Source organism: Aspergillus flavus, chromosome 8 (genome assembly GCF_009017415.1).
Source record: "Aspergillus flavus chromosome 8, complete sequence".
Classification (NCBI taxonomy): Eukaryota; Fungi; Ascomycota; class Eurotiomycetes; order Eurotiales; family Aspergillaceae; genus Aspergillus; species Aspergillus flavus.
In genome coordinates, this window is record NC_092403.1 from 738,610 (window position 1) to 755,478 (window position 16,869).

The 16,869-nt window shown below is 47.8% G+C and overlaps 7 protein-coding genes and 4 non-coding genes across 11 annotated transcripts; 4 read left to right on the forward strand and 7 right to left on the reverse strand.

Annotated features, from left to right (window-relative positions):
- Positions 1-700: 700 nt before the first annotated feature.
- F9C07_1924302 (uncharacterized protein) lies at positions 701-2,666 on the reverse strand. Its single transcript, XM_041287635.2, has 2 exons — positions 2,153-2,666; positions 701-2,102 (listed from the first exon to the last, which is right to left on the reverse strand). Exons 1-2 carry the CDS (start codon positions 2,170-2,172, stop codon positions 1,421-1,423), a joined length of 702 nt encoding a protein of 233 aa, XP_041151511.1. The 5' UTR covers positions 2,173-2,666; the 3' UTR covers positions 701-1,420.
- Positions 2,667-3,137: 471 nt separating this feature from the next.
- Positions 3,138-3,389, forward strand: F9C07_12421 (uncharacterized protein; the record flags this gene model as incomplete). Its single annotated transcript, XM_041287628.1, has 1 exon — positions 3,138-3,389. The coding sequence occupies one exon, from the start codon at positions 3,138-3,140 to the stop codon at positions 3,387-3,389; it is 252 nt and encodes an 83-aa protein (XP_041151510.1).
- A 1,084-nt stretch (positions 3,390-4,473) lies between these two features.
- On the reverse strand, positions 4,474-5,489 carry F9C07_12422 (putative period circadian protein; the record flags this gene model as incomplete). The annotated part of the gene is made up of 3 exons (XM_041295528.1): positions 4,474-4,865; positions 4,928-5,245; positions 5,306-5,489. 3 exons carry the CDS (start codon positions 5,487-5,489, stop codon positions 4,474-4,476), a joined length of 894 nt encoding a protein of 297 aa, XP_041151509.1.
- Positions 5,490-7,371: 1,882 nt separating this feature from the next.
- Positions 7,372-7,462, forward strand: F9C07_t225. Its single transcript has one exon. It is a non-coding gene; the product is annotated as a tRNA-Tyr (tRNA).
- Positions 7,463-7,552: 90 nt separating this feature from the next.
- On the forward strand, positions 7,553-10,161 carry F9C07_2287104 (ASST-domain-containing protein). Its single transcript, XM_041295538.2, has 3 exons — positions 7,553-8,796; positions 8,848-8,913; positions 8,969-10,161. The coding sequence occupies exons 1-3, from the start codon at positions 8,241-8,243 to the stop codon at positions 10,000-10,002; spliced, it is 1,656 nt and encodes a 551-aa protein (XP_041151508.1). The 5' UTR covers positions 7,553-8,240; the 3' UTR covers positions 10,003-10,161.
- Positions 10,162-10,330: 169 nt separating this feature from the next.
- F9C07_2287105 (uncharacterized protein) lies at positions 10,331-11,782 on the reverse strand. Its single transcript, XM_041287634.2, has one exon. It carries the CDS (start codon positions 11,348-11,350, stop codon positions 10,466-10,468), a length of 885 nt encoding a protein of 294 aa, XP_041151507.2. The 5' UTR covers positions 11,351-11,782; the 3' UTR covers positions 10,331-10,465.
- Positions 11,783-11,872: 90 nt separating this feature from the next.
- Positions 11,873-11,944, reverse strand: F9C07_t248. Its single transcript has one exon. It is a non-coding gene; the product is annotated as a tRNA-Ala (tRNA).
- Positions 11,945-12,668: 724 nt separating this feature from the next.
- F9C07_t247 lies at positions 12,669-12,742 on the reverse strand. The gene has a single exon. It is a non-coding gene; the product is annotated as a tRNA-Ile (tRNA).
- Positions 12,743-13,217: 475 nt separating this feature from the next.
- F9C07_t246 lies at positions 13,218-13,289 on the reverse strand. The gene has a single exon. It is a non-coding gene; the product is annotated as a tRNA-Ala (tRNA).
- Positions 13,290-13,350: 61 nt separating this feature from the next.
- On the reverse strand, positions 13,351-14,992 carry F9C07_2075748 (uncharacterized protein; the record flags this gene model as incomplete). Its single annotated transcript, XM_041287633.1, has 5 exons — positions 13,351-13,481; positions 13,529-13,735; positions 13,790-14,206; positions 14,252-14,752; positions 14,968-14,992. 5 exons carry the CDS (start codon positions 14,990-14,992, stop codon positions 13,351-13,353), a joined length of 1,281 nt encoding a protein of 426 aa, XP_041151506.1.
- Positions 14,993-15,417: 425 nt separating this feature from the next.
- On the forward strand, positions 15,418-16,500 carry F9C07_12426 (uncharacterized protein; the record flags this gene model as incomplete). The annotated part of the gene is made up of 3 exons (XM_041295537.1): positions 15,418-15,772; positions 15,828-16,268; positions 16,319-16,500. 3 exons carry the CDS (start codon positions 15,418-15,420, stop codon positions 16,498-16,500), a joined length of 978 nt encoding a protein of 325 aa, XP_041151505.1.
- Between the last annotated feature and the right edge of the window lie 369 nt (positions 16,501-16,869).

Genomic DNA, 16,869 nt, shown 5'->3' on the forward strand with positions numbered 1-16,869 from the left:
CCCAGATCTCACCTCTCAAGCGAGAGAAAACAGGGAGTGATCCGGCTACAATAAGCCATAACTATTGAGCCAAATATTAGTACACCTTCAAGCTTATTAAGAAAGGGCTTCATGAATTGTACTCACACTATACCAACGATACGAGACCTAGTCATCCTTCTCATCATAGCTGGAAACAAACCCACCGATGGATCGTATACCTAACGCAGCAAACCTGGCACTGACCCACACTGGCGGTCCTTATAAAGTGATCAAGCCTGCCGTCTAGGCTAACATTGGCCATTGGGCGATGCCCTGGGGTACGAGCATCGGTATCGTCTTCCGGCACATAAGCGCATCGCCGGAGCGATTACGGAAGCTGTGAGCGTGACGCTATATGGCCGCATCTGGAATCAATGATTGCGATGTATGTGGTGCTCCGGGTAGACTCACAGTTGTGGCGAATATGGCAACCACTACGAATACAGCAACCCATTTCAAGGGAATCATTTCGGCACTACTATCTTCGATCATTCTCAGCATGGCTCGGACAGAAAGATAACCGTGAGAAAGCCATACTCAGGACTATTACAGTTCCCCAGGAATAGCATGCCGGCGGGAGTCTGTTGATATGCCTGTGTCCAATCTGTGGTCCCGGAGTAGGTCACAATCATAAGACGCAACTTGACTTGCTTTTGCACTGCCCCGCTCTCCAGAGGGGTTACCTTAGCTAGCTCTAAAATATTACTTATCAAGGCATTTCCGCCCCCTCATCTAGCCCATTAGCCGCCAAGTGTGACACTAGGGCAACATGTGCGTTAGTGCTTACGGATGCAATACTTTGGAAATAGTTCATATTAAACCCTGCCAATACTACTTAACTATCCCAGAGCATAATTCTAGCCCTGGATGCTCTTCTCTATCACAGTACTCCGTACTAAGGCTTACAATCCTTGATAGAAGGACAGTGACCATTCTAAAATCAGGATATTCATATTATCGCTAAAGCCGCCATCTAATTCATACCAATATGACTTGATCAGGACTTATTCAATTTCCTTTCAATCGGATTGCCGTATGAATCAACGACCCACTGATCTTTTAGTCTCAACACTTCGCATAATCATCACGATACTCGTAATTGCTGAGTCGCCTGTGAAGTGCAAATACATGGATGTCGATGGCGAAATGACTATGATTCCCTCCAATACTCCACTTGTCCTAAACTGGGGTTAAAGGAAACATTTTCTACTCCAAAATTATTTCAAGTAAAATTGGGTATTCTTCTCTAGTTAAGCAGCCTGAATATTGTAAGTTTTATGTGCAATATCAAACGATTACTATAGAGTAATAGCTTCGAGATAAGTGTAAGATCTCCACCGACAAGCGTAGCGACACCTGTCCAGTGACCACCCTTAGTCTAGATCAAGATAAATTATGCTCAAGAATCCAGCGCAATCCTCGCCTCAGTCCCCCAACTATCCTCCAAGATAACCGAAATACAATGATTAATATGAGTCTCGCTATCAAAGCTCGGCTCTACAATGCCACCTTGTGCCTCCCTAAACCGCACACGGAACTGCTTTCTCCAGTAGAAAAGACAATGTACCACATGCCACTCCCGTGTCATCATCACCTTCGCACTCTGGTTGTCTCCCAGAGCTGCGACCTCTTCGAGGGTCATAGGTATTTTGTGATAGTCGTCGGCAAAATAATCCCAGCTCCCGTTAGGCCCGGGGCCCGATCTCTCGAACTCAGCTGTCAGTTCGTCGTCGCGGCAGTAGGGCGGCAACCAGGCAGCTGCTAGGGAATCGAATTTACAGCCAAGTGATTTCGCTTCGGACGTTGAGTTGCCGCAATAACAGTGCTTCCGTGGCGCATTGCGGCGCGCGGCGAGAAAAATGCTATGGGCGATGCTGATGAGGCCCCATAGAGCGAGCAGGCAGATGAAGATATCTCGCGCGATGCGAGTTCGAGGAGAGGATAGGAGTCGCTTAGTCCCTCTGACGAATATATTATGACTAGCTTTGGATTGTTCTTTATTATCGGTTTGCAACAACGTCTCCTCCTCGATTGCATCGTTGGATAAGGATAGCTCAGGATCTGAAGCGCTGCTGTCGACCCTGTTCCAGAAAGTAAGCTTTCGAAATTGTTACTGTTGAGGTCTTATTACCTTTCATATTCGAAGCCCATTTTTCAATGCCACGGTCTTCGCTGGATAAGAGTGAAGTACGAGGACTTTTGGATATATCCGAAGGGCTCTATACAACAGAGGAAGGAAACAAAGGCAAAGAACCGTTTTGAAGATACCCCGCTCTACAGGCCACTATCTTAAGACTGCAATAATAAAAAACTGTACTCAACACCTATATTATCCGACAGATAAGTCAACCAGACAAAAGGACTTCCTCTCGGCTCAGTGCACCCTCATTTACCTCTTTTGGCATCCTACGCGCCCTCTTCCGTGGCACTCGATGGCTAAGCCGTAGGTCTTATCCATCCATATCATTCCGAGACCCCTGTCAGTCCCACCTTACTAACAAATCAGAGGTAAAGATATTTTCTAGAATATGTATAGAGCACGTCATCAATAATCCAGACGAGCCCAGAATCTGTACTCTATCTGCGCCGCATCCCATTTAGTACAAGTACGTATCCCCTTTCTGGCCATTTACATATGCCCTCTTCGGGGGTTTATTTTAGGATCTATACAAACCCCCTTTTGAGATACTTGCATATTCTCTTTGTTGGATCACTAATATGTTCCTACTTAGCACAAGTGTACATATAGCCTGTTTAGTGATGTTACATTATCACAGCATACTGGATCACAGTATGTCTAGCAGGGATTATCCTCTCCCTAGATACTACCCCTCATTTTGAGATAGGGAAGAGGGGTATCTCAAGATGACTCCTAATTCGTCTAGAACGCACGGTAGTTCCTCCAGCCTCACTGGACAAAGAGGGCCGAGATGTCCGGAGGGGGGTTGGATGTCTCCAGTATCCGAGGGAAATGTCAAACAGGGACGCATGATACGCGAAGGACGAAAGTCTGAGTATATACATAGTCCTCACTATTCCCTGAAACTCTCAACCTGATAACTATTCCTCCCCAAACAATCTACCATTGCCATATCCCTTCACGTTAAACAAAAACCATGAAGCTCTTCTCTACCATCCTTCAAGGCATCACTATCTTCGCCGCCTTCGCATCGGCGATCCCTCTGTCTCTCCGCTCACCAGACGACGGTGCGATTAGAATCCCCGTGAAGGGTGTCCCAGAGCCTGAGAAACGCGATGACGGTGCGATCCGCATTCCGGTAAAGGGTGTCCCTGAGCCCGAGAAACGGGATGATGGAGCTATCAGGATTCCTGTGAAGGGTGTTCCCGAACCACCCGCTGAGAAATAGGAAGTTCTGGTGAGTGCAACATCCGCTTTCGAGTGATAATGTCTTGGAGAGGTACTGTGACACGTGGAACTGTTCGTGTTCCGGCTGTGTAGCTGTTCTTCCGGTTCGGATTTGCTTATGTGAGTGACTTGCAGGCTACATGAAACGATTTCCGGGTATGTTGGGTATTCGACCATGATTTTCTTTGGGTTATGGGATCAGGGAAGATATGCCGCGCTACGCTATCTTTTTTAAGGCATGCTAGTGTTTAGTAAGGGTACAGATAAAAACGCAAAATAAATTTTCGTCCTATGATTCCCTCCAGTGGTCAACAGAATGAGCCATAACTACCAGTAAGGAAATAGTACGGCGAGGAAAACGCCTGTATTCTAGTCTCAGAGCGAGAAAAGATTCTTTGTATGGACAATTGGGATGCCACTGGTGGTACCCACTTAGGGAAGTGAGCCTAGACTTAGATGATCAGATGTGATCAGTCTACGTCTCACTGCGCCTGATGCAGCCTCTTATGTAACCAACTCCTGCGTGCTCGCTGCAGCTAACAGTAGACTTCGGAATCACATCCATCAATGGAATCATTCATATCAGTTCCCTTATGCATGCCAATAGTCCCTCATGGGCTGGACTCTTGTTTGGATTGGGCAATATAAGCGCCGAGATCAGAATTAGTGGGGTGGAGTATCTGACAGCAGCAGGGTCCACGCTATCACACGGTCTAGCTGTGGCCATCCATTTCGTACAACGGTCACTGTGCCGCTTTGCTCATCATGCAATAGGATAATGCTGCTGGTAGTTCCGGAACCAAAGTTTATGCCCTTGATCCAATTTAGCGCTGATCACTAAACCCTTGACCAGTGGATCCTTACAAGGTCCCATTCTTGAAATACTTGTCTGCAGCATATCTTACTAGTATGTCCTACGTGCTTGAAGGTGGATTAGGTATTAATGTTGATCATATTATGGTAATAGCAACATTTAAGGTACATCGCATGAAATCATTGCCAGAAGAATTTCATCTCGAAAAAGACAGGGGTACTAATTCGCTCGATTCATAAACGTCTTTCGTCATGAAGCCAGTTCAACCATTTTAGATATGGCGCTGGGTGCCAACATTGCCAACGTTGTGGCGGTTATCCAAGTCGGAGTCAACGCGAGGGTCAAGCTTGTTAGCGATGTTGGAGCTGTGGGGACCCGCGGTGGTGCTACCGCCAGAGGTGTTGTAGCTGCTGCTGGCCAGACCCTGGTGGCGGGCACGGTTGTCCAGGTCGGAGTCGACACGCGGATCGGCCTTGTTGGCGAGGTTGGAGCTGTGGGGACCAGCGGTCGAGGTGGTAGTGCCATGGCCATGGCCAAGGCCGGTTCCAGTGCCAACACCAGCGCCGGTGCCAGTGCCAGTGCCGTAGCCGTGGCTTGCTCCAGAGGAGTAAGCGCCAGGGGTACCAATGGCGCCAGTAGCTCCAATACCGGCGGCGCGGTTGTCTATTGTTGTCTTAGTCTTAGTTCTGACATATGGCAATCGCGTGAAGAGAGAGGTCACTTACCTCGGTCACTGTCAACACGGGGGTCAGCCTTGTTGGCCAAGTTGGACGAATGAGGGCCGTGAGCACCGCCCAGAGCTTCGTGACGAGCGCGGTTGTCTCGGTCAGAGTCAACGCGGGGGTCGACCTTGTTGGCGACGTTGGAGCTATGGGGACCAGCGTTGGTAGAGTGGGAACCAGCATGTCCAGTTGTGCCAAATGGAGCGTCTACGCCGCCAGCGGCGCCAACGGGAGCTTGCTGAGGACCATGGGTGCTGGAGTGGGTGGTAGTCGTGCCACCGGGGCCGGTAGTGGTGGTGGTGTGATGACCAGCGCGGTTGTCTATAAGTGTTCAGTATTCCATGTTGAGTGACCCAGGCTCAGGTGCCTAAGGTGACTTACCACGGTCGCTGTCGACACGGGGGTCGAGCTTGTTCGCAATTGCCGAGCCGTGAGGGCCGTGGTTGGAGGATTTAGGGTTCTCAGCGTAATTGGCGTTGTTGGTGGTGTTGGTATGGGTGGTGTCGGAGGTCGAGTCGTGATGGCCAGTGACAGCCTCCTTAACCTTGTGCAGCATGCCAGACATTGTGTGTGGTTTGTTTGATATTAGATGGCAGGATGGATGTTAGTTGTATTGTTGTAATGATGTAGTGTCAAGATGATTTTAGTTTGTTGGGTATCTCTGGTTAAAGTCATTCAGGGTGGGTTGAGCAGTAGCTTATATACCTTCCATCCGCGTTCCTGAAGTCGGATTCTACACCCCGATGACGTAGCATAGTTGTGGCTTGTCTGGGAACCATGAATAAGGTGAATATAGGGCATTGTTTAAAATGATACAAAATGATACTGAATTAGATCATACCCGCTGATCCCCACGTCTTTGATGTGGGGCTGCTGTGGCGCTCGAGCTCCTCTGTGGCTGGTGGGCCGCCCTATGACGACATCCCATTTCTTACGGTTTCAGGCAAGGGAGCTTCATTTAACCCTAACAGGTTTTGGTCGTTCCATGGCTGAGGTCATTGTCCTTCGAGAACCTTGGTTCCGTACCCCTGACTCGGCGGAATTACGACACGCAGGATATGTCCAATCAGGCAACACTATTCTCGACTAGTGATCGATTTGGTAGGCTGTCCATATCCTCCTCTAGTCACCAGTACCGTGTATACCTTCGAGCTTCACCTTCTCTAGAAAACGAAAGAGTGTTGTTCAACCAACAAGTCATGAACACGTTACACATAATCCGTCACGATTCGCATATTCCCTCAGACCTCTCAAGAACTATGACAGAGGTGGCTCATTATCTCCATGGAAGCTGTCAAGGGCTATTATTAGTCTCTCAAACCACCCTTCTGAGCTTCATCTTGTCGTAATCCTGGTCAATCAATTGCTGATCATGACCTCAACCCATTCACTACATATACCATCCTTATTGAAGCCATGATCGTCGCAGAACGGTCGAGGCTTTGGGCTTTGGCCGTCTATTTTGTGTAAGACTTGATTCCTTCAAGTTGTTTGCAAGAAGCTTGCGCACGTATCTGTACTTGGCATTCTTCGTTTCAAGGGCTAGAGTGTTCTTTTGAAAAGCCACGGAATAGCTATGTTCCGGTACCTTTCCAGTGATGTGCAAGACCGTGAGATATGATGTCATATACCTGAAAGCTTTCTCAGCCCTAACGCCATACAAGGATATTATGGTGAAACCTCCACAATAACTAGACTGGAGACGAGTGCAGATGTATGGCGCGGTACTCGATTCGCCGATGCTAATCTGGTCCAGCTAATCACCTCCACTCTCATATTTGCCTGTTCTAGACAGTCGAATATACCCAGGCTTGCTACCTACTATGTATAGAGCTTATCCTGTTTACAGCTAGTTGGTTGAGAATATTCGTCGTGTGATCAATGTTTGGGTTTTGAAGACGATATAGGTGATCAATCCAACATGACTGCTATTTAATATCAGCTCCATGATAGGAATATCAGCTTCCATGAATCTGTTCTATGAAACTCAAAATTTGGTTTAAGGCCACGCCGATGGAGACGGCTCATTCAATTATATCCCCAATTGTATGGGAATTTGATCAACGCTCCGTTTTTCCAACGAGTTCGATGTGTACATCCGGACGAGAGCTGCACCCCAGAGACTGCACCGTAGCGGTGGCACGCGTCTGGAGATTTCCGTTCTCCATGAGTCCCCCTTAGGACACCTGCGTAGAGATATAGGGAAAAATAGACAGATTGGGTAGAAGAGCGCAATCAATTAAGCGGTGAATTGAGGGATGATTACCTGCCTGTCAGTACTACTTTTATAGGTGTAGTCTTGGCCATCGATCATAGTTTAGATCACAGGGAGGACCATTGATTGTCCCTTGTTGGTAGTGCTTGTCACATCGTGTTTTTCGCGCGTCAGGCTAAAGTAGTTATTTTGTATTATATAGCATAATTTTTGGCTGCCCACCATCGCTTAACCCCTGATGGTCTAGTTGGATATGGCGCTCGGCTGTAATAGAAAATATCTTTGTAACCGAGAGGTCCCCGGATCGATCCCGGGTCGGGGGAACGCGATCTTTTTTTGGCTTCGAAACCAGTCATTAATCAGAGGATTTAGTGTCTAGTACTGATACCAAGTGAAGAATGTCTTCATTAGTAGTTTACTATCAGTATATCTTAATCTAACTATTTTATAATATTGGCAACAAGTTACCTACTTATATACCGTCACCCGAAGCGCTGGAATCATCAAATACCAGCTCTGTCCTCTTCTAAAGTACTATTCCGGGTAGGACGTCGTATTGACCCACGTCTAGCCTTTGGTCCAAGCAGAGACACTTTTCGATCACCCAATCAGCTTCACAGATATTGCTGGATAGAGTTGACAAACGTTTACTGTACCATAATGAAGCCCTGTGCGAGAACAATCTAGGCGAGGAATTGGGTTCAGCCGGGCAGTGACTTGGCAGAAAGCGGGCACCCAATCGGGTATGAATCGACAGGATCTCGTCAAATTGGCCGAAATGATATTGCAGGAAGTCAGAGTATTCTATGTACAGTACATACTATGTAGTCTTCGGAACAGGTGCGGGGCAGGGATCACGCAAGAACCGGCAACAGTGCCATCATCCATCACGAATATAAAGATGCTGTACACCCGAGCCACATCAACTTCCTTTTCTCTCAAACAACGGCTATCACACGGACAACCCTTTGACTGAATTCAGTATCAGGATATTGAGTTTAGATATTTCTTCAGTGCAGCGTCTTTACCAAAGGTTAATGTACCCATCCTTGAACGTAATGGAACGACGCGAAGCTGATCATTGTGCTCTCAGCACGCATCATGCGCTCGCTCTGGCTTACTGCGTTGCTGCCCCTTGCGGCGGCGGACTGGCAATTCAGATCGCGTCCTGATCTGGCGCCTCCCAGACTGAACATCACTATTCCGGCAGCGCCAGATGTCGAAAAGGGATATCTCTTTGTTGCTCCCTTTGCAGGCTTTTCAGATGACGCCGGGGAAATGCATGGTCCTCGTCAGGCAGCTCCCTACATCTTCCGCGATGATGGAGAATTAGTCTGGTCGGGCTACGGCTATTACTCCATCTGGGCAACGAACTTCCAGAAGGCACGCTGGAAGGGCAAGGACATTCTCTTCAGCTTTGAGGGAGACCACAATGCGGGCTATGGTCATGGTCATGGTCATACTACTATCTTGGACCAGCATTACGAGACCATTCGTGAGCTGCGCGCGGGGAACCACAAGTTGACCGATAAACATGAATTCCATATCATCAATGAGGAAACCGCTCTCATTCAAATTTATCAGCCCATCCCCAAGGATCTTACTCGATGGGGAGCAAGCCCCGAGCAACAGTGGATTGTCAATGCTATCTTTCAAGGTAACCATCAGTATCCCATGCCTGTTGCGCGTATAACTAAACCCGGCATAGAGCTCGATATAGAAACTGGAGAGCTCCTCTTTGAGTGGTCTAGTTTGGACCATGTTCTCCCTGACGGTGAGTGGTGCCTCAGCCTTTTGAGCAGCAACAAATGACTAAACTACTGCTACAGAGGCCATCTTACCCATTAACCCGGGCCAAGCCGGCTCCGGTTACAACTCGTCGGATGCGTGGGATTACTTCCACATCAACTCCGTCGACAAAGATTCCGAGGGTAACTATCTCATCTCGGCTCGCGATGCCTGCGCAGTCCACAAGATCAACGGCTCCACCGGCGAGATTATCTGGCGCCTGGGTGGTGTCAAGTCCGACTTCGATCTTGGGCCCAACGTCAAGTTCTGCTTCCAGCATCACGCGCGCTTTGTCTCTAGGGACGGTGATAAAGAAGTTATCTCGCTCTATGACAACTCTGCTCATGGAACTGAGAACGGCCGTGGCAGTGAAGTCCACACCCATCCCTTCTCCCAGGGCAAAATCATCGAGGTCAATACGGCTACTTGGAAGGCCTCCATTGTCCAAGCTTTCCAGCCTCCCGATGGTCTCCTATCAAAATCTCAGGGGAGCACCCAGCTCCTCCCCAACGGGAATGTGCTCGTCAATTGGGGCTCTGAAGGTGCCCTAACCGAATTTCGTCCCGACGGTACCCCTATCTTCCATACATACATGGACTCTGGTTTCTTGGGTTTGGGTGTCGAGAACTACCGTGGCTTCCGGTATAACTGGACCGGTCTTCCCAATGAGACGCCGGCCATTGTTTCTCTCGAGAACGATCAGGGCACTACTGTATACGTCTCTTGGAACGGAGATACCGAAACCAAGGTCTGGCGCTTTTACCAAGTTACGGATGAGTATGGCTCGCGGCAGTACCTTGGCGAGACCAAACGTACTGGTTTCGAGACTGCCTTTTCCCTTAAATCCGGCAATGTTCATACGGTGTCTGCTGAAGCTATCGGTGCTAATGGCCGTGTCTTGACTTCGACCGGTATCGTAAAGACACAGGTTGAGATCTTACCTCCACCCAAAGGAGTGGAAGCCTCGTCATCCGTTTCGCTTCAAGACAAGATGCAGCCCCAGATTTACTTGGGCCAGAAGAGCCGCTGGGAGGAGCACATGATCCTAAAGGTCGATCGTTTCCATCTGGATTAAAGTCGTCCCTCCACAACGTTCCCTTAAGTTACTTTTCGGAACATGATTCTCCATCGGCCATATATCATAGCTCTTGCTGTCTGACAAAAGCATATTCGTGCTTCCAGTACCTAGTCGCTATTCCATAGGTATGCAAAACATCTTTTGCTATGTACCAGATCATCTCCAATGTAGAATCAGTAATGGGGTATTTGACAGACCCTGTAGAAAATTCTATTCCAAGTACGCTCTGAGAATCAACCGTATCCCCACGTAGAGTAGAGCCCTCTACTTAAGCCCTACTTAATAATCAGGTCAAACTACTCAGCACATATTCAGATCTATGATTCAACTGAAAACAGTAGAGATGAGCCCTCCCCATGCGCTAAAACAGACAGGAAAAGAAAAGAAAGCAATTGTTTCAGGCTAGAAAGACCCCAGTGTATCATTGCATATTAGCCATCACGAAACTAAGGATGATAAACTATCGCGAATCATCCGAGAACCGGCTCACTTCCTCACGTCGATTCCTGGGTTGCTCGCGAAGGTCCTCATCGAAAGCAAACATTCCACCGTGGCCATTATCTCCCATAGCCCGACGATCCCGGTCCCCCAAGCTGCTCTCCTCTCCGTCCGACACTTCGACCCACTCCGCTGCCTGAGAGTGTAACAACTTGCAATCCGAGAACACCTCCCACGAGCTATTCTTCTCCAATCGTCCAGACTCGAGAGTTTTCGTCCTAAAAGGCTTAAAGACAAGCTTCAAAACACGCATAGCACAGATCAGTTCTCCCTGAGCCGGATAACTATCTTCACTATCCATGCAGCTACTGGTAGAATTTCCTTCTAGCGTCGCAAGGCCCTCTACCAAGTACACGTCCGATTTTTCATCAATCTGTTGTTGCAGCCATTTCTTGACGCCCTTGTTTGTGCTGAGGTTACGGAATAGCTCCCTCGGGTTTTTGAGTGTATATAGCTTTCCACCTCTGGGACGCATATCGTCGCTATCTGCACAGCCGCGGCCGGGTGTTTTGAATAAACGGGTGAATGAAGTGGATAGTCCTGTGTCTTTCGTGGGTTGAGTAGCCGCGCACATGTCGGGTACAGACCTGACTGCGAAGTCCTCGATCTGCCCCAGAGGCCAGGGGCATCCATAGGCACCTTTTACGGGTTCGTTGATGTTGGTGATCAGGCTGCCTACAGTGACCTCTTCACTTGAGAGGAAAGGGCGCCTCGATATGCGTTTGCTTGGCATGTTGAGGTTGAGATGCGATTGTTTTCGACCAAGAATAGGTATCAGAACTTTTGCTCGATGTGAAGGTGACTTGTTTGTTGAACTTGTTCGCTTCACGTCTTTTGGTTTGTGCATGTTATAAACGTCTAATAGGATGGTCTAGTGAAGGGGCCTTTATAAAGCCAGGCCCTTGCACAGAGACTCTCATACTACTACAGATCGATCCATGGAGGTGCCCTATCGGACAAAGGGCTGAAAGCAACACCACAAACTTGGTCCATCCGGTAACCGCCAAGACGAGTTCCACGAAGCTTTGTCTTTGTTCGTCTATTCCTGAGGTCATAATATAATACGGGACCATCAATAGCATTATTGGCCCACGGCCAAAGGGTATGGTCCACGGGTAATCTCATCCAGCTTTGATTGACTTTCTGGTATATTGATTTAAAGACTTAAAACATTGATCGGATTCGATTACGCGTGTGTACCTAAATGGAATCTAATCGAGTCTGGCGCTGATTGCTTTTATATTTATTTTCCTTGTTTTTTATTTGTTCTTTTTTTTTTGGTTTTGTTCATGAGGGACCTAGACAAGCAAAAAGATGGTCTTATCGGCTATCTTATCCATCAGATGGCGGATGTAAAAATAGCAAAAAATGGACAAGCCGGTAATCGAAACCGGGACCTTCTGAATGCAAATCAGATGTTATACCACTAAACCACTCGCCCTTGGTGAAAGATTTACATTTCAATTTCGCTTATGAGCAGCGCGAAATGGAATACACTTAATCGGAAAATTGAATGTTTGCTTCAGCGTCTCCCTGAAAATGTTAGAGATAGTTTATACATGTCTGTAAGCAGTTGAGGGCATATGGTGAAGTACAGTATTGTAAAATACTACTGGATCTAATCCTTTTTAATTCGGCATCAATGGCCTCGATGGGTTGTTTTAAAGCCAGATCAGCTACCATTCTCTCCATCACGAGTGAAAGTGAGATATGCTTGTATACTCCTCACCCTTGCATAGAGGAATGCAGGGACACTCGGACAATACTGTACCATAAGAAGCATGACTCCTATAGTTATTGTGGCAAGATATGAAGTGATTCGTACCAGGATCCAAGTCATATTACGTGTAGAGATAGAGGAATATTCCCACCCCATCTGGGATAACCTTTAAATGTATTGCCCGAACACCCTACATCTTGTTCTGAGGGATCAGTGGGTGTGAACCTGGGTTTACAGAGGGGATGTTTGCTTGGTGTCGAGGTTATGCAGATATTCAAAGCTTGGACGAGTTGTGTAGGCACAGATGGTTCACAGTGCGGTCTGCTTGTATACTGAGCCCGAGGACTATGTGTCAGAATCTCTCCACAGGGGACACCAGACCCACCTAGCAAAAAGAATCGCCCAATGATCATGGAGATGTTTAGGGAGAAAATAAAAAGAAAGCTGGTCCCAGGGAGGCTCGAACTCTCGACTTCTGAGTTATTAGCTCAGCACTCTAACCAACTGAGTTATGGGACCACTTGTTGATATATAGCTCTTTTAAATGCTTTACAGGGCAAGAGGTAAAAGTAGCTAATGTTGCGCACAATTGCCAGCCGGTACTTCGGGTCAAATCACTTGAGCTTCAAGCTAGTCAGTATTTCTGTACTGAGGGTCTTTACTTATATATTAGGGATAGGTCGGATTCCTTATTTCCAGTGCTTGTGTAAGTATGAGTGAGAATGTTGTATTTAGCTAGTAATTGCTGATGATGGGAGTTCATCCTTATTGCGGCTTACGGTTATATATTTCTGACTCGAGCAAACTGTAACCCGCACAGGAGAAGCCCGATTTTCCACCCCATCAACAATACGACACTTCCGAGCCGATCCAGGGATAAAGTCAATAGGATACATCATCCATTAGAAAGCTGCAAAAAAAAAGCCAAGCAAAATGGGTCGATACTATTTAAATAAAAAGAATTTACATACACGAGTCGACATAAAAATATTCGTGGACTCGCCGGTAATCGAAACCGGGACCTCTCCAATGCGAATGGAGCGTTATACCACTAAACCACAAGCCCTTTTTATTGGTTCCATTCTCGGATAAGCCCTACACGACCCATGATAACCATTGCCATATCTTCACCCTCTGGTCCCCGACCGCGACAGCGACGCGACTATACTCGCAACTGGCCAGCCGGTCTTGCTTCCCCATTTGCGTGTCTCCTCGATTAATTCGTGAACTCTCTGTGAGTCTCTCAGCCACGGACCACCTGTTATTGTCAGCAGTAGACCCAGCGGTTCTATGCGTAAGACCAACAGAAGGAAATGGGGCCAAACGAATTGACCCACACGGGCGCAGAATTGCTAAAAATCGCAAGAGCCGAGACCTGAACTGCGTGATGATTGAGCTTTTTCTCAAAGTTATTGATGAGTTGGATTTGTTGGAGCGTATTCATGCCAGTCTGCATCGGTTTAGCAATGCTCAGGATTGCCAGGGCCGTGTGGTAATATTGCAGACTCGAGGCTGATATCGTCAGCTCACGTATCCCATACATAAGTGGGTATGAGGTGCTTATACCATGCCATCCGCTGACTGTCCATAAGCAGGGAAAGTTACTTTGTCCATATAGCCCCGGAGTCCCAATAGGCTCGAACGAGGCGGGTAGAGAGGCACGCCAGGTATCGAGCTCATCGCCGAGTGAGTGCCACTCGTGCTGCTCTAAGGGCGAAGCGTCTTGATTGAGGCATCGGTTGATAACTTTTCCTAGCAGGTATGTAATTCTGTTGGCAAGGTCATCTTCGCCCTCGACTGTTGGAGGCAGGTGTTCTTGAGAGAGCTCTATCATAAGACTCCGTTTCTCTATAAGCGCAACGGTAATATCTTCTCGGAGGTAATTCCAGAAGCCGGCGCTGAGTAACCCGGCTTCAAGCCCAGCAGGCCGACTTGCTAACAAGGAATATGATCCTTGAAGATGATTCTGACAACTGACATTTTCTATGGCAAGTTAGCACACCACAAGCAAGATTAAGAGATACTCACGCGATATAATCTCATACGACCGAAGAAGACAAATAGCGGCCAGCGTCTCGCCAGTCCGGAATTCATCTGGATTTTCTGTGAGCTGCAGCAGTGCCTGAACACTCTCGAGGTGATACGACTCTGCCAAGTCCCAAAGGTCTTTCTTCAGGAAGCTCGAACTCTGACTCGCTGCGGCAAAGGCTAGGATGGCGCTGAGAAGGAGCGAGTTTCTCCGCGCACATGAAGGGACTATGTCACCGAAATGTCTCTTGACATCGTTGAGGTCATACCATCCGGCCAGATGTTCGATATAGTAACGAAATATTGTCGCAATATGGGGGTTCCGGAGTGCCGCTTCGGGATCTTTCGTCGATACGTATTCGGCGGACCGCGGCCTGGTGGTTAAGCTCTGATCTGGGGTAGTGGGCGACCTGGACTGTTGCTCTCTTGGAGAACGGTTGCTCCACTGGCAATTTCGAGAAGCTTGTTGGCAGCGAAGACACACGGGTCGAAGTCCATCACCTGTTTTGAAGATTAATCTGTAGTTCTATTGGAGCTGACTAGTTAGGCTCACATTTAATCTTTCTGGATCTGCATTCCTGACTATCTTGTGTTAATAGAAAGCTGTACCAGAACTATATTGAATACAGGTGGGTTCTAAGGTACCATCCTGGCAATAGAGGAATTGTGGCACTGCATTAGTGTGCTGGACAGCTTTTAGAATGGACTAGACTTACTGTTTGTTAGAAAAGGTCGGGGCATGATGGAGGAGCGAACTGGTTGGAGCTCGCATTATCCTCGCAGGAATGAAAGCCGTCGCTAAATGCGTCACCACTACATTATTCAGAAAGAGCCAATCGGATTGCCTTGTTCAAGTGGACTTTACTATTGCCACAAAACTTTTATAGCCACTGCATTTTTTAGGTTGGTAATACACATAGTAAAGTAAGCCCACGCACTACTGTCAATGTACACGGCACCCCGGACCCACTCAAAAACGAGATGCGAAGTGCGAAAGCCGAACCGTTGATCGTCGACAGCATGGCAGACAGGGCTATAAAAGATCCCCCAATCCTGAAAGATGCAACTAGAACATATTCCTCTGTACCTATCCACTCAGACATACAACACATTTAATACACCATATTCAATTGACGACACACCATAGTCCTCTAGGCTATACGAGCATGCAGCGTATCACCCATATCACTAGACTGTGTAAGCCTACGAGGTCCTGCACACAATCTCGAAGCATGTCAAGTTTCCCAACCAGCATCTCCCCCTCACAGTCAGAAATCCAGAGTCGGCAACTTTCTCCGCAGAATCTAGAGATCGCAATTCGAAGTCTCCACCACGACGGTTTAGTCGTAGTGGAGAATGTCGTGCCCCACGATGCCCTGGACCGACTAAACCATAAAATGGTCAAGGATGCATGGACGCTGCGGAACAGGAAAGAAAACAGTCCCTATAACTATAACCCTGGGAATATCCAGCAGGATCCCCCGCCTGTGCGGAAATACTTCGATCCTGAAATCTTCTTCAGTATGTGTCTGGCATTGGCCTAATACACAATGAATACAAACTAACAAGGGCATAGATCCAATCGCTACCCAGATAACCACAACGGCGCTAGGGCCCCGTCCAAAATGGACCTTTTGTTCTGGAAACTCAGCCATGCCTCCTACAGCTGAAAACCCGCCCATGTCTCAGCCAGTCCACTCTGACGCAGATTTCGCCCACCCGACGCACCCGTTCGCTTATGTCGTAAACGTCCCACTGATTACCATGACTCCCGAAAACGGCTCTACAGAGGTGTGGCTGGGAACACACACCGATTCAGGATTGCACGTCCAGGAAGGAATGCACGGTGAGCGAGCAAGTGGGCGAATTCAACTGAGTGCGCTGGAGAAGCAGAGAATGATTCGGCCGCCGTGTCAGCCTGTTGTTCCTAAGGGCGCGTTGGTTCTGAGGGACTTGAGGCTGTGGCATGCGGGAATAGGAAACCAAACCGATGACGTTAGGGTTATGTTGGCGATGAGTAAGTTTTAGATCCCCGTTAAAGGGCGAGCTCGTGGCTAATGATCGCAGTTCATTTCGCGCCGTGGTATCGAAACCCTATGAGGCTGGAATTTGCGGAGGATTTGAAGCCTCTGGTGGAGAAAGAGACGGGCCTCGAGATCCCTGTCGACTGGGTTACGGAGGCGGAAGCCATGTCGCGGTATTTGAATAGGGGATTTGGAAACTCGTATGATTTCAGTCAGCGGCCGTAGGTAGCTTTATGACTGTTTCACGGTGGGGGAAAGCATAGCATACAATGTAACGAGACACAAGGTGTTCTATTACTCGGATTTCTTTGATATGACAATTGCAATGTGCGGGCCTGTGGGAATATTGCCGAAATTGATCCAGAAGCTGAACTCTAGCAAGTGTTCACTTTATTTCAAACTTACGAACAAAGCAACGCCAAAATAGACACTTCTGTGGCTAGATCCACCTTCTTTTTATTTCAACTTACCATATGCTAAGGGGTGCTGTTATTGACTCACACTCCCTGCGTTTCAAAGATATAATGGAAATTGCATTATCCTCATTGGCCTTTGGAAAGGACAAAGTATCACCACAGACATGAAATGGTGCAT

Coding starts and splice junctions, on each gene's coding strand:
- F9C07_1924302 (XM_041287635.2), bottom strand. CDS start 2,172: ATGGGCTTCGAATATGAAAG. Junction 2,103..2,152: donor ATGGGCTTCGAATATGAAAG/GTAATAAGACCT, acceptor TTTCTGGAACAG/GGTCGACAGCAGCGCTTCAG.
- F9C07_2287104 (XM_041295538.2), top strand. CDS start 8,241: ATGCGCTCGCTCTGGCTTACTGCGTTGCTGCCCCTTGCGGCGGCGGAC. Junction 8,797..8,847: donor TGTCAATGCTATCTTTCAAG/GTAACCATCAGT, acceptor AACCCGGCATAG/AGCTCGATATAGAAACTGGA. Junction 8,914..8,968: donor GGACCATGTTCTCCCTGACG/GTGAGTGGTGCC, acceptor CTACTGCTACAG/AGGCCATCTTACCCATTAAC.
- F9C07_2287105 (XM_041287634.2), bottom strand. CDS start 11,350: ATGCACAAACCAAAAGACGTGAAGCGAACAAGTTCAACAAACAAGTCA.